The sequence below is a fragment of the Grammomys surdaster genome, unplaced genomic scaffold (assembly GCF_004785775.1).
Source record: "Grammomys surdaster isolate TR1022 unplaced genomic scaffold, NIH_TR_1.0 67, whole genome shotgun sequence".
In the NCBI taxonomy this organism is placed as follows: Eukaryota; Metazoa; Chordata; class Mammalia; order Rodentia; family Muridae; genus Grammomys; species Grammomys surdaster.
Window position 1 is genome coordinate 16,894,375 of NW_021604569.1, and position 15,622 is coordinate 16,909,996.

Sequence of the window (15,622 nt, forward strand, 5' to 3'; positions counted from 1 at the left end):
CACACACACACACACACACACACACACACACACACACACACACACACGAATCACAGAAGGGACCTGGGGACAGGAAGCTGGGGTAACAGGGAAGCGAAGCAATGAGAAATGGTGATTGCCAGCTGTCACCAACAGGTCAGCCTGCTCTTAGGAACCCTCTTGCCTCTGATAGCTACTTAAAACACAACATTGAAGGCAATGGAATCTCAGCACGCTCCATTACACAGCAGTACTCAAGACACACATCATACAACAGAACAAACCACAGAACAAAAAGTGAGGTCATGCAAAACCCTACTTTACCAGCTAAAGAAAAACATCATCAACTTTTGATACAGAATATAGCCACCTTCAAACATAATTTAATTACTTGTGGACATAATATGAAACCTTATCTTAAATACAATAGTTTCAAAAAAAATGCTGTTACAATATAAAACCACAACAAAAGGTGTGCAAATAGACATTTATATTGGCTAAAAAAGGCAGTGAGAGGGAAGGGCAAAGCATTCTAAAAAACAGCTCCTGAAGCCACTATTTACAATTCTGCTTTAACCTCTGAATACCAGTGGCAAGGGTGGGGGTGGGGGTAAGGTTTGGAGCCATCTTCCTTGGACCATACTTAATGACTCCCATGACTAAGGACAAGAGTGAGCAAAAGCTGCCAGCAAATTGTAGCCTTGGAAGGTTTTGACCTGGAATATGTGAATTTGGGTAAGGCCAGTCTGACCTGTAACTGCATATTGAACAAAAGCTGTTCACAGCTATAGTTCCTCACATTCTCCTTTTACTCAGTGTAAATCCTTATATTTGTAACTTTACTTTCACTTTCAAAATGCCATTGTTCTGGAAACAAAGAAACACACACTAAAGAGCCATACCTTTGTGAAGGCTGTCCCTGCACTTGGACTCAGCAGTATTTGAAGTGCCTTTGCGAATGCTGATTTATAGAATTCATAAGCATTCCAAAGACACAAGTACAGCTTGAGGCTGCTGTATGGGAAAGGCTTCAAGTGCTTTTTAATTTTGGAAAACTTCCATACGTTCCAGTGGTTTAGAATTGAGATCATTGGTTTGCCCCCATGAAACACCTGGGAAGACAGTTTTGGGTATCAGCTAGAATGCTCCTGGCATCTACTGGGGAGTGACCATGGGTAGTGCTATGCAGTCCACAGTTCACAGGACAATCTCCACCAGTGGTGATCAAGCCCTATATGTCAGGAGAGCTGAGACTAAGAGGGCCGTTTTAGCTCAAGAGCTGTTATAGACATTCTCCCCTCCAGTTCTTTGGAATCACCTCAGAAAGTTTCTGTGAAGATAGTACTGTAAACATTTACAATTATAAGCTTTTTGTTTTGTTGAGGTGGTGTAGGGTAACAACCCTAATACTGTCTCTTAAGAGAGGCCTTCCTGTTGAGAATCTCCAGCTAACTGACTTGGCTTCACCGTGACATTGCTGTCTTGATCTGGCTATACCAGATCTCACTTCTACCTTCTTGTGATATATGCTAGGCATTCCTCTCCGGGAACCTGTACTGGTTATACTGTGCTCCGAACATCACAACATTCTAATACTTCTACTTGATAAAAGTTGCATGGTCCTGTGTCCTATGTATGTGGAAATATATGCTACCTGGTGTTTATAGTAGAGAGCTTCAGAATATTTAAAAATTTTGTTTAAAAGCATGGATATTTTGTTTCAGTGTTTTAGCCACTGAGATGCTGGGCTCATATACTTTATCCATCTAAAAATGGTCATTCTGAATAGTGGTCTTACAGGTTTTCAAACAAAATAACACATCAAGAGTAGGGAAAGACATTTTTCAAGATAGCCGAGTCCATAGCTATAATCAGAACAGGGATTCAGTTGAAGTGAAGGATGAGTTGTGCTTTCATGGAATAACAGGTCCTGGTACTATCAGCCCAGGGAAGAACAGGAACCAAGATAACTGAGGATGGGGCTTGAAAAAAAGCTTTGGCTTCCAACAAGTTTTACAGTATCAGAAGTTTAAAATAAGGTCTCAATTTCAGGATTGGGTTCTAAAATACAGTGACGAGTGTTAGGGCCATTAATGGCGTGGAAATGATAGGAGAAAAATGATCACAAGAGCACTGAGCTCATCTTACTGGGCAACAAACCCTCAGGAGGCTGAGTGTGATCAGGCAAATGAAGAAGAGTCTGCAAGGCTCTCTAATCCCTTCCCTTCAGCACCTTGCACAACTTGTCCAGACACCATATTGCCATGCAATGGATGACTTAATAGTATCTTTCAAAGTTCAGCCTTTGACCCTGGTCTCGCACAGCTGATGTCCCTGCTCCTCTCCAGCTGCCTTATATCTGGTCCTCTGGTTCACCTGCAGAGCTCCCTGAGATGACTCAACCCCAGTGGCTGTGCTGTTTTAGAGGATTTGGAGAATCTTTGTGGCATAAACTCTGCTTAGGGCAAGATCCACCTTGCTCCTACTTGGATTGTTGTTTTATTCAATAATTCTCTGAAGATTCAGGCTCTGTTTTGGGGGTGGGGTGGGTGGGGAGAGTGTTAGGAAGCCACATATCAGGGAAATCTCAGCTAGTAGTCAACAAAACCGTCTAGAAGGATGGGTGTTCTGAATGTTCCTGATGCAATGCAATCCTGTCGCTAACATTAAAAACTTGTCTTCTAAACACAAATCAAATGCCAAACAACCAACGTAAAAGAACAAATGCTGCCTGCAAATCCACTCCCAACATTGTCCGCCGTGGGTCCAACTGCTGGGAAGCAGGCATACCCAGTTATCTTTGTGCTTCAGTGGGGCCTGGCTGGGTTTAGCTCAGGTGGTAGCGATGCTCCCCCCGCGTGATATGGGATGAGAACTCGTACCTGTCCTGGCTGTGATAACCACACATGTTACACTCAAAGGGATCCCGGAAGCCGTGGCAGCCCATGTGGATGGTGTACATGACGTGATCCAGGAAGAGCACGCGGCAGTGTTCGCACTTGTACACCTTCAGCTGCTCGCCACTCATGCTGATCACACGGAAGGCATCCTGCGAGTTCTCTGAGGCTGCCCTCAGCACCTCGTAGGTGCGCTGCTCCTCCTTGAGAGCTAGCCCGTTGCGCGCATGCGGGGTGATGTGGTTGGTTAGGTAGATGAGGCCGCTACGCTGTTCCTCCGCGTTGCTCTCTGTATCTGTGGAGTCTTGACAGCTGTTGCTCGGGGAGGCCTCCCGCTCTGATGACACAGATTTAGCCTTGGACAGCAGCAGCAAGTTCTCCACGGCGCTGTCCTGTGCTGAGTGGTTGGACCGTGGGGGGCCGTCTGAGGGGGGCTTGTGCAGCTGGTACATAGAGCTGATGACCGGCACCACCTCGGAGCTACCGGGAGGTGTCTGCACCAATGGGCGCAGGGACTCAGCCCCCAGGTAGTTGATAGCATTGTTGATGGCCTGGTCCATCACTTGGGATGTCATCATCTCTTCCTTCTCATAGTTGGCACTGTCATAGGGCATGTCTGACAGGCACTTGTCTCCTGCAGGAATTAGATGGCCATGAGTGAAATCTACACCCAGGAAGGCGTTCTAGTGTCTCAGCAGACAGGATACATCTGCCAGGGCTTAGGAGAGATAAGGAGCCATCTTGCCCAGGGACCTACTATGGTAGGTTCTTCAAGAAGTCCTATTTATCCATTAATGAATAAGAAACTAAAGATTATTCATGTCAGCCTAAACAGGGCATATTTCACAGGAGTAAATCCCATCTTTCATTAAGTATGATAAAGTTAATACTATTATATTTAATTTAAATATTTTAAAAGAGTGTTCTAAATGTACACTGTTTAATTTATCCTAAAATTACTTAATTAAAAAACACATCCATGAATTAATGATATTTAATAAATTTAAGATACTATATTACATTTATCATTTTAATAATCTAAAAAATGTACTCAAAACGTGGTTACATATTATTTATAATAAACTATATATTTCTTATAAATGTTTCAAAAGTGGATGGGTTCCAATGCATGATGAAGTAGAAGGAATACTTAAACATAATTGTATGTACCCTTTCTTCTTAATTAGCAGTGGTGAATTAGCTCAGCAGAAGCAGGAAACAGAGAAAATCTATTTGAGCAGGCTGGGAGGTGGGCACCATTCACTTACTGTTTACAAACACATCTAATACTAAAGATGAACAGAATGGAGAAGTCAGTAGTGACCAGACCTGGGACCCAAGAAACATATGGTCTCGTATGATTAGCTTGTAGGACATGAACTCTGCTACCTTCAATGTTCCTAAAGGTCCATGTTTTCAGCTATTGTCTAACCTGTGGCTAGGGGACCAGATGTATCCCAGAATAGCTATGATTATAGCTGAACTCATTTGTAGATAACAATGTCTTATCGAAATGTTAGAGAAGCCTTGTGTCTACACAGGGACATGCTGTTGGGAGGCTCTGGACTTTTTAGGGAAGAAGGCTTAATGGGAAGACCTGAGATTTTGGGGACTATATTCTCAAGAGGATCTTGCAACTCTGACCCCATGTATTTCTCTTTTGCTTCACAGCTATAAGACAAACATTTCTACTCTACGACCTTCTTGTACTGCCTTGCCACAGAGTCAGCACAACAGAATCAATCAATCATGGAAAGGGATCCTCCAAGGTTGTAAGTCAAACTTCTTCTTTTTTACAAATTGAACATCTCAGATATTTCCCTATCATAATGGAAAATCTGGCTAACACAAATCTTCCCTGGCACTAGTAGAAGTTGAGACTAGATTTGGCTTCAGATAATTAGTTTTGGAGTAAAATGTTTTATAATACAACAAAATGAATTTCCTTAAAGATTCATTTTCTAAACACATTGGTGTGAAGTATAACATGAAATCATGACTCAGACAGAAAGTTTGTTCAGTAAATTGATAGTTTATATTCCTATTGGCAGGGGTAGTCCCTGAGTAGCCTCTCAGTGGAACAAGGCAGCCTACAGAATCAGATGGACTTTTACCCCTCACCTCCCACAATGCCTTTTTCCTCTCTTCTATATGTCTGGCTCAACAGTGGGACTAAAGGGAAAGCCAGTGAGAATGGATATGTATGTATCCTTGAGATGAATCCTTGGATACACACAGCTAGCAGGGCAGATACACACTAAATGGTGACGGCAGTCTCCATCGCCATCTGTGAAATCCCACGAGCAGAGGAAGGCTTGCTATCAGAGTGTCACAGGTTTCTCATCTTGTAAGAGCCAGCTGGGGCTTTTTGTATCTTACTGCTGGAGACAGAAGCAGTGAAGGTCCTGAGGGGACAGAGCTCTTGGGGGCATACAGAGCTCTTAGGGCATAGGCAATGTCCAAGTGCAGCTGGGAACCTTAGACTAGACTGACTGACTTCAAATAAAAAGGGGCAATGATGGAGGGTCTAAAGAAAGTGAACTACCCAGCCACAGTGAGACAACAGACTGAGCTACAAGTGTGACAGGCTGCACAGTCAGGTGATACCTGAAGGCAGCTGATGGGGTGGTAGTAGATGATCCCAGTGTCCTTCATGCCAGAACTGAGGTCATCACTTCCCCCAAACTCTTTGTTTATAGCAGGAAAAGTATTCCACAATTCACAAATCTACCAATAGTCCTTGGAAAAAAATCAGTGACTATTAATAGTAGCACTGGAATACATTTCTCCTGACTCAGTATCTTTCTTTGCATTGCATTTCTTCATCTTTTGGGTGGGCACAACACAATGGCTTGATTTTATTTGCTTTCATCTACTCATGTCAGAACCAACACATACTCTGATAATGACATACAATGATCCTCAGACTATAGGAAGAAAACTTGTTAATATCTAGTTACACATGCTCAGAAACGGGACAGAGCAAAAGCCACGAGTAGTGGATGGAAGAAACAAAGGATCTCTCTCCACTCAAGGGGAGAGGTGTTTTTTTTTAAATTTTAATCAAGGTGATAACGTATCTAGAAACATGGATACAAGGAACCCATTCTTGACCTTGCATCTCATTTGCTACCAAACACTAGCAATGGAGAAGGGTGTGGCCTGGTGCCCAGTTCTGTTAGCTGTACGAGTGTGTGTTCTCTCGCCAAAGGTGGTACTTTCCTGTTTTTCCCCAGAGTTGTGGTTCTGTGGTTTTCTAAGCAACTATTGAAGCCTGCTGTTTCAAGAACATAGTTTCAACAAATAGATGTTGCAAAGAAAGCAATAAAATTCTAGATGAGTATGATGTGAGAAATCTACCCATAGAATTTCTCTACCCATATATTAAAAGCTACAAAAGTCCCCAGTGCCCCACTGAAATCTATTATCTGTCTGTCTGTCTGTCTGTCTGTCTGTCTGTCTGTCCATCTATCCCACCCATCCACCCATCCATCCATCCATCCATCCATCCATCCATCCATCCATCTCATCCATCCATCTATTTGTCTTCTACTTATTTCTACTTTACATTCATTTATCTATGACCAAGGAAAGGAGTAGAAACTTCTTCCCTGAGACTTGACAAAGCTTTGGGTAATGTCACTTCTAGAAACAAATGGCATCAATAACATTCTCAGCAATCCCTCCCAACCCTCACACTGACAGAAAGTTCGAATGGGCTGAATTTCTGCCCTCCGCTTTTTTGATCATGGAGCTGAAAGTTCCACTTGCAGGCAGCACATGACATCAGAGACCTTTGCATGTGGGCAGGCTCCCCTGCACAGAAGCAAAGGCCTTGATGAGTTGTACTTCAGGGGAAGTGAAGCCCTGAGAAGTCCCTTGAGGAGGACAAAAGGCATCATCTGCTGGTTTAGAGCTTTAATCTAATCTGAAAACTGTGAGAGAGCTCTCAAAGGGGAATATTTTAAATAAAAGCTGTACTTGGCCTCACCTGAACTCTCCCAACACCATCCTTGGCATTCTTTCAGGATTTAAAAAAGTCATAATTCTCATAGGAAAAGTCTCAGATACAATGGGAAGAACGCTGAAATGTCAGTCAAGCCACATTAGACCAAGTAGAATGAGCAGGATGAAAAGAAATGCCATGGTTACAGGGAAAATATTTTTTGGCACGAAAGGAAGTAAGACAGACCAGTAAGTCCATCCTAGGGGAAAAGGAAACTTAATTCCAGGAAGAGGAGTAATGAAGCATAATTACTTCATGACTTGGAGTAAAAAAAATTTTTTTGTAAGTTTTAGCTATTTTAATTTTTAGAATATGAAAGCAGTCAAAATTTGAAGATATTCAAAGACAGTACTAAAAAAAAAAAGCCAGAATAGAGGAAGATTTTAGATCTCAGGAACTAAAACAAAGTCCAATTCAATACGTATTTACTATGTGAGTTAGAAATAGCAAATACTAGAATAAAAATTGTGAGGAACTCAAAGCAGGGAAAATACAAAATAACAGTAAATAAACTTAAAAAGACAAAGAATTAAAATAGCAAAATGCTAACAGACATGGGAGACAATTTATCCAATCTGAGGACAACCAGCTCTCTTGAATAGAGAGGTCCTAATAGATAGAACAATTGGTATTTATGTAAAGGAATGTTTCCAAAGGATAAGGAAGAACCTCCGAGTTTTATTTTTTTATTATTATTTTTTTATAATTTATTTTTTCTCAAATCGTAATTCATTCACACAGGGGTTATAAACACAGAAAGGCAGGATATGGGGAAGGGAATGACACTGGAGTGTGGGTGATCAGGAGGAATACAGATATTATCAGAACCAACCTCCCAGTTTTAAAGACTACATTTCATCTAGATTGCAAAACAGCAAAATGCTTCTTACTGATGATAGTTTACTTAGGTTCAAGGAAAGGACACTACATATTTTGAGAGAAAAGTAAAATCATTAAATATAGTCTGAGGATCATTGATTTTCATTAAAGAAAAGAAAATCAGGTGGACTTAGCGCCCACATCATTCAGCAAGCATTGCCATCAGGCACCAGGGAAAGATCTGCCAATGCCAGAGAAGGAAGAGTAGCCTGAGGCCACACAGTCCTGCGGTTACTGTACAAAGGTGACAGGTGACATTCTCAAACTCAAAGTAGTGATGGAGACAGAATGTCTATAAGAGTGCTAAGTCTATTCAATGAAGGAATTAATCAAAATAAACGGATATGGTCCTAAGAGACTTGGGTCTGATTCTTTAACCTGTTAAAATATATAGTGATGAATATCTAAATTATGTAATAATAATAATTTTTTAATAGAATGTGAATAGAGATGTACAATGTAAAAATAAAAGCAATAAAACTGTTTTTTAAAACTAATTTTTATAATAATTTTTTTCTGACTAATTCTTTCTAAAAAGTAGAATCCCTTTGGGAGTGAATTTTTATTTGGGGATCCGTTATTTCTTAAAGTTTAAGACATGTTGAATATGCCATGGTCACTGTGAACTTATTTTCTAGCAATACATGGGAAGAGGGGAAGCAAACCAACACCTCTATCACAAGGAAGAACAGTTGCAATCTTTCTGAGGTGGCACATTCAGGAACTTAAAAGGCATTTACTTCACACCTCTATATTGTAATCCACCTATCATTAATCATGTCCACTGAAATATATATGTCAGGAAGATATCTACATTGATTTTCTAATATAATACTGGTAATTTCTGGCTGTTGCATTTGGTTATCTGAAAAAACATCAACTACTTCTATCAAAACTCTTACTAGCTATCAAGCATCTCAGGTACAGAATAGTATATTATCCTAAATGTGGAGAGCATCCTTAAAGGTCCATTTCTCTTCATTTTAGAGAGAAACTGTGACACAGTAATAGGAAGGGTGGACAGGAATGTCGTCATACAGCACCGAGAGGAAGGCAGAGTGAGAGCAGGAAGAAGCACTGGTTAGTCCGCGAACTGCCAATCACCTCTGGGGGAACACCAACAGAGTACAGCTGCTTGGAGCCCTTCCTTGCACACTTCACTTCTGCTATCCTGGTCCTCCTGTTCCCACAAAGCCACTTCCTCCTATGTTTAACCTCTCCCCTGGAGATTGCTTTCCCCTCTCAGCTGTTGCTTCACCAGTTTTATGGATCTTTTTCCCACAGAGCATGTGAATCAAGACAATGCCCATTCACCTAGGACAGTCATGGTAAAATTTCAGATGCTCTGTTTGGCTGGAAGTCTCCTGAAGCTTAAGGGCATTGCAGATGCTCAGTACTAAAGCATGTGGCATTCTTCAGGTTCCTAATCGGAAAGAGGAAGTCACACCCTGCCTCCTGAGGTCAGTCACTCTTCACAACCCTTGAACACATTTGCCGCTTCATCTCTGCCAGTGTCCCAGATAGCCCACCAGACTCTCTCCATGGTTCCTGTCTTCTGTGCACTCCTCAGGGAGAAGATAGGGGCCCTCCACCTCATATTTTCTAAAGACTCAGCTACCCAACAGCTGGCTCCTTGACCAAGATTCCCTCTTTCTTTGATCAGGAAATGAGGTCTCCTTCATTCTTTTGCTTCAAAGGCTCACATACACAGAGACAAGTCTATGAATGATAGTTCCAATAAGTGGTTTCTGCTTTGTTTTCTAATGGTCTTCTCCTCCTTCTTCCCAACTCCTAGAACCTGACTTCTGTCTTTCTGGCTCAATGTAGGTACCCTGGTGTAAAGGTGTGCATGTCACCAATTTTTTATTTGCATGTCCTCTGTAGCACAGCTTCTATGGGCTAGCCTTACCAGGGTGGCATTCTTGAAAACAATTACATCAAACCCTGAACTCTGATTTTCCAGACTTGGCTTCATCTTTTCTGCAAATGGCACACTAAGCAAGGGAAGCCACAGTTTCCTTCACCAGCCCTACCTTGACCTCCATTCCTTCTTCCCCAAACCATTCTCCTTTGATTACTACCTATATTCCTGCCATCTCCATCTCCAGGTAATTTTGACCATGCTGTCTTATGTGCTCACTCTCTGCTCCCATTGGGAGCACACTTCTGCTTTCTTCTGTGATTCCAAATGAGACTACACTGCCCAGTTTGACCTTCAACAACCATTACTGTTATAGTCAGAGCATCATCGGACAACTTTACTCACTGCTTTCCAGTGGGTACCTGGGCAAAGCTGGGAAAATACCCATCCTTCATCATGTCCTACGAGTTCTATTCCAGACCCCAACATCAGCATAGTTATTTTTCCTTGTCTACCTAGACTCCATGACTCCTCCACTCTCTGTATGGCATGGTGCTGAAGTCCTGCCCCTTTCCCAAAGTCCACCTCAGCTTCTGAAACACGTTAATTTTTATTTCTTGGACATAAGATTTCCTTTCTTGACAATGATAGTAGCTGACCTTCCTACTGAGGGCTTCTAAAATTGTTTATATCTGTGGGGGCATTTTTATGCTCCCAATTGTCATATGAGACACACAAAGAATAGAACCCAGGCTTGGGAATGTTGGGTCATTTCCTCCATGTTGTTTCCATAGAGTTAACACGTGTCTCTGTTCTGATCTAAAGCCTGCCTCTGAGGCTCTTGGTGCCATTCAAGCATCTGTCTCATCCTTGTCCTTGAAGTGTCTTCCTTAGCTGGCAGGCTTGAGATCTATGATCTAGTGTAGACAACAGTGCCTCATGGACAACTCCCTCCCTCTGCATTATCCACATAGTCTCAAGGACAAGTAAGGACTCAGTGATCATAGCAGCAATTGTAGCTCCACCGCTTCACTGTCCTCTAAGGGGCTCATCTCTGGTTCCTTTTAGCCCTCACTGTCCTTGGAGGGGAGTGGTAAATGAGCTTCCTGGGAAAATGTGATTTGAAGCTCAGAAACAATTGATCTAACCATTGTCAGAGTGGCCACAGAAGCATCATACCAAAGGCTCCAGATGCTATGACACCCTGTCTAATTCCTGGTAAAAGGCTTGACAGTTTGAAGAAAATTATTAGAAAAACATTCTACAGTATTTAAGAAATATTAAGCTTTCTTTTTTCCAAAAGGGAGATTTTTTTCTTTTCCTCTACTTTCAAATAATTTTTATTTGTCTAAAACACCCACATAGTTCTATATTAAGAGACAGCAAACATTTAACTCTTACCAAGAAATTTCTGAGGCATAGAGCTCTTACGTTTGGCGACGTTGCTTGCCAGCCTGTCCAGAACAAGGGACCTCTCTGTTCCTATCTTGCACAGGTCTTCTGCCATCTCGCTGTGGTTAGTTTCTTCCTTAATGACTAAAGTCAAAGACAGTTAGAGAGGCTAGTTTAGAAATACTTGAACTTCAAGATACTGCTGTTTCCAGTGTTAGCCACACATGCATAAAGTGGCAACAAGAGCACTTTTCTCATGCTCCAGCCCCTGGCAGAACCAGCTGCAGCAATGCCAATGACTAGCCACCTGCTAGCATCCCAGCCTCCAGCTGTTCAACCCACATTATCCCTAAGACCAAAACAACAAGCTGCTTGTCTACCATGCAAGACTGAATCTCAATGAATTAACTGTTTTACTTTGGAGGGTCCTTTGTCAAAATTGCCTTAACCAACTTTAACAATAACCATGAGAACCAAATATCATCAGGTCCAGAAATGGACAAAGGGTCTGAAGTCACAACTATATAGGGAACAGTCCCCAACCACATAGCAAATGCCTAATGACCACGTAGCAGTTGCATAGGGTAGGAAGCTGAGCATTCATTAAGGGAAATGCAGACATAAAGGTTAGCTCAATCTATCTCCTTTTCTTTACCAACTCCTCCTGCCCATAAGTGAAGGTCCCACTGTCTCCTGCATGGTCTCATCTATTGGACATGTAGTTTGCAAGGCAGGGACTTCTAAAATATACAATCTCTTCATTCCCAGGAGCTGAAAGTGTAAAGTGATAAGCTTCTGCTTTTTAATCAGCTCTTCCAAGACTGTTTTTGCCTTGAGTGTTTCCCTTCTCAGACAGGCCATTGATTTAGTTCCTTATCTTATGGTAATAGATTTATCTGATTCTATCTAGTTTATCTTCATGCTCCTCAAAGAGTAACTTGAGCCATGGCTACATCTTCATGTAACTCTAGCCTTGCCAATGTTCTAATTTTTTTTTCTGATATATTTTTACAAGAAATGTTTAATCAAATGTTAACAAAATGCACACAACATTTTGTGTTAAAACTATGCTTAGATTTGGGTGGGTATTCATGGATGGCCCAGCCTTCATTCACTCTGTCATCTTCTACATTTCCCCCTTGCCTGGGATGACCTGGTAGCCTTCTGCCCCTTATTCTGTACCCTGCATGCCCACACGACCCTTATGAATTTTATATCTTCACTTTGAAACCTGCATTTATAGTCAATTGCATGCTGCTGGCATATTCTGTTAACAGTGAATTATGAGGGTGTCTTGTTAAATAGCTCAACATTCAGCCCACTCTGATTAATAGGAGGAAATACAGAAAGTCATAAAATCTAATTCTAGAAGTCATTCATACATGTGATTTATAGAGCTAATATGCTCATTTACATAGCTTCCCTTCTCTCAGGTGCCCCATCCCTCAGGTGAGAGCATGCCACACCTCTGAGCCCAGTAATTTTTCTCTGTTCTTGGTGTATGTGAGGTTCAGGAGATAGTTCCTTATCCTATGAAGATATCAGCAAAGTGTAACACGTCTCCCTCAATCTTTTTACTAAAAATTATGTCCAGAAAAAAAAAAAACTTTTCTTACATCTCTTGAGCTTACATCTCTTGAGTTAGGCAGTTTTTAACTAATGGAGCCAACCTAAATAGGTCTGTGGATAATGAGATGATCTGAGGGAGATGGATGAGAACATACATGTTGATTGGCAGGTTGGACACTGAAGTTCATTTCTGGAGCCTCATGCCATGTTCCCTAAGCCAGCACTCATTGAATATTTACAAGGCAGGTGTTACAGGGGTGAAACAGTGAAATAAGGCATGACCTAGGCAGCTACAGTTTGCAGCTGGAGTGTCCCCCACAGACCCACATGCTAGGCCTTGGCTCTAGGATGATGCAAGTAAAGGTTGCTGGAAACCTTGTGGGGTCGAGTCTTGGGGGAAGCCCTTAAGGCATTGGGACATGCGCTCAACAGGGAGCATGGGTCCCTAGCCTTTTCCTTCTCTCTTTCTCCTAGCTCATGAGGATCCCTCTGGCAGGAGATTTCAGTGTACCTATGCTCCCAGCATGACATGGCCAAATGTAGCCAACCAACCAACCATGGACCGGAGACCTCCAAAATTCCAAAACAGAATTACCTTCCTATTATTACTGGTTGTCTTAGACACCCATTACAGCGATGGAAGTTGGCTGGCACTGGCTTGGCGGGAGTGGTCTATGATCATCTTGTGTATCTTAATGTGCCATGAGATGGAGGCAGGAAGGAACCCAATGTAATTAAATGGCGGTGCCTGTCTCTTTGGGCATGCTGAGGTCAGATTGCTGCTTCTTGCAAGAGTAATTTCTCATTTCTTGAGAAAGAACTGGAGCATGAAGCCATCACTGCAGTGCTCTGAATCACAGACACCAGGCAGGACAAATTAGAGACTGATTCTCACTACAAGGCAGTGCTCAGTACCCATCTCAGCACTCTTCCTCACGCTTAGAACCAGTGCCTGCCAGGTTTCCCAACAAGTTCTGCCCTCTCCCTAAGTGTGGATACTCAAAACTCAGTCTACACCAATGTTTAGTCCCAGCCCAACAGTTCTTCTTCGAAGACCTTCATGAGTAATTAGTTTAAAAAAAAAAGACTCACATTTTATTTGGACTTTTAAACACGAAGAAGCAATCACGAATGACACTATTCTAGCGTGGTTATTTGATTTTCTCACTTGTGCTGGAGCTCAAACTCAGGGCCTCTTGCACACCTGGCAAGTTCTTTCATCACTTAGCTACAGCTTCAGCCAATTCATCCTGGTTTAAATCCTGCCCCCTCCCCCTAAAAAAAAACCCCAAACAACAATGACAAAATACCCCACAACACAGAATCTTAAAAGGGTCACTACCGTTAAGGTAGGTCTTAGGACAGGTTCTAACTGGTCAATTGAGAACTTGGAAAGTAGAGAAGCACGATTTGTCCCTAGTGTAGTTGCAGTGCTATTGGATAAAAAGTTCCTCCAGTGGCTGAAAGAGCCCACAGAGCCCCCTCCTGACCCAGGTGCTGGGAGGGGGGAGGGGTGCAGCTCAACGGGGAGCTTCAGCGCTTACCTGGGTACATGCCCGGAAGGCCCATGCTTTCCAAGTAGTTGTGGCATCGCTCTTTATGTTCCTCTAAAGAGCTTCGCTGTTTATAGCTCCGGCCACAATATCCACATTTGTGAGGCTTACCAACTGCAGAAAACACAATTGAGTTTAAGACTCCAATGAAATATCGGCCTTCTGGGTAATGGGGATGCAAGCAATACATTTATAACAACAACAACAACAAAAAAAGATAAAAAAATATAATGTACTCTCTTGAGAGCTATGACTATTATGGACTTAGTCAAAATTAATGATTTTTAAAAATGTTAATGCCCAGGTGAATTGTTGGTTGTACCAAGAGTTCATGACTCTTTTTCACCTTAATCTATGACACTGACTATCAAGCTCCTTTCTAAATCACTGAAGTGTGTCCTTTAATGGGAAAAAGTAACCAATCTCCATGCTCCAGTGTGGACAGAAACATGAGGAGAGTACAGATTCTCTGTCAGTGTGGGCCTTTCCCCAGGCCTACCCCTCACTGGGATGACTTCTAAGGAATAAGGTGAAAATTCAGGAAGCCAAACGAGGTTGCTCAAGGTCTCTAAAACCATGCCAGGAAAAGGCTTTAGTGAAGTGAATATTTCTAAATTGTATCTTTCTATTATATAATACAAATGTATTTTATACTTACAGTACATACTATCTCACTTAAGAATATATAATATAAAAACCACAAAATGAAAAAGGATATGGATAAACCAAATTTGTTTTCATATACACGGAGAATATACAATGTGCTTTGCATAGGAAGAGCATATGGAAAGCCTCTGTTTTTTCCCCAAAGAATATGAGATGATGAAATTTCCAGATCAGCCTTGCCCATTAGTACTCACTCTAACACTCTAAGTGTTCTTTGCATGTCTGTTCACCATGGCATTCACTGTATTGTTCAATATGGTAGCCACCAGCCACATGGAGTTTCTAAGTTTGGCTAGAAGACTAACATTTTAATTCTGTTTAATTTTAATTTAACTTAAAACTTAAGTGCCACATATGGCCAGTGGCTTTTATGTGGGGCAATGTTGTTCTACTAAGTCTAGTCCTTCCTGGGTTTTTGAGATATTTTAGGAGAAGAATAGCAAAGGGTCCATGTGATACCTGTTTTTAAAGACTTCAATAAAGACCCTTTTTAGAGAAGACGTTCTCCAATTACTTTATGAGGAATATAGATTTTTCACCTCAACATAACGTCGTACTTCTCATGCTAAGTACGATATAAAGCCATCCAAACAGGAATGTTTGGTAACTGGTTTAATGCAATGTTACTTAAATCCCTTTCCTAAGTGACCAGATGCTCTGAAGATGTTCTCATGAAAACCAAAGCTTCATCTACAGAATCCAAAATAGATTTCTATTTTACTTAATTTCATGGGTATGTGTGTTTCACCTGCATGTATGTGTGTGCACCACTTGCTTGCCTGGTGCCTGTCTGTAAAGGCTATAAGAGGAAGTTGGATCC

At 41.7% G+C, this 15,622-nt stretch overlaps 1 protein-coding gene across 9 annotated transcripts in view; it reads right to left on the bottom strand.

Moving 5' to 3' along the window:
- Window positions 1-277: 277 nt before the first annotated feature.
- The window catches only part of Ikzf1 (IKAROS family zinc finger 1), a 90,301-nt gene continuing 74,956 nt past the window's right edge, over window positions 278-15,622 (bottom strand). For all 9 annotated transcript variants that reach the window (XM_028777844.1, XM_028777852.1, XM_028777907.1 and 6 more), the window contains 3 exons: window positions 14,128-14,250; window positions 11,024-11,158; window positions 278-3,510 (listed from right to left, as the gene is read on the bottom strand). In XM_028777844.1, the coding sequence (XP_028633677.1) occupies window positions 2,807-3,510; window positions 11,024-11,158; window positions 14,128-14,250 (962 nt within the window). In that variant the 3' untranslated portion in view covers window positions 278-2,806. The remainder of the gene's footprint in view (window positions 3,511-11,023; window positions 11,159-14,127; window positions 14,251-15,622) is intronic.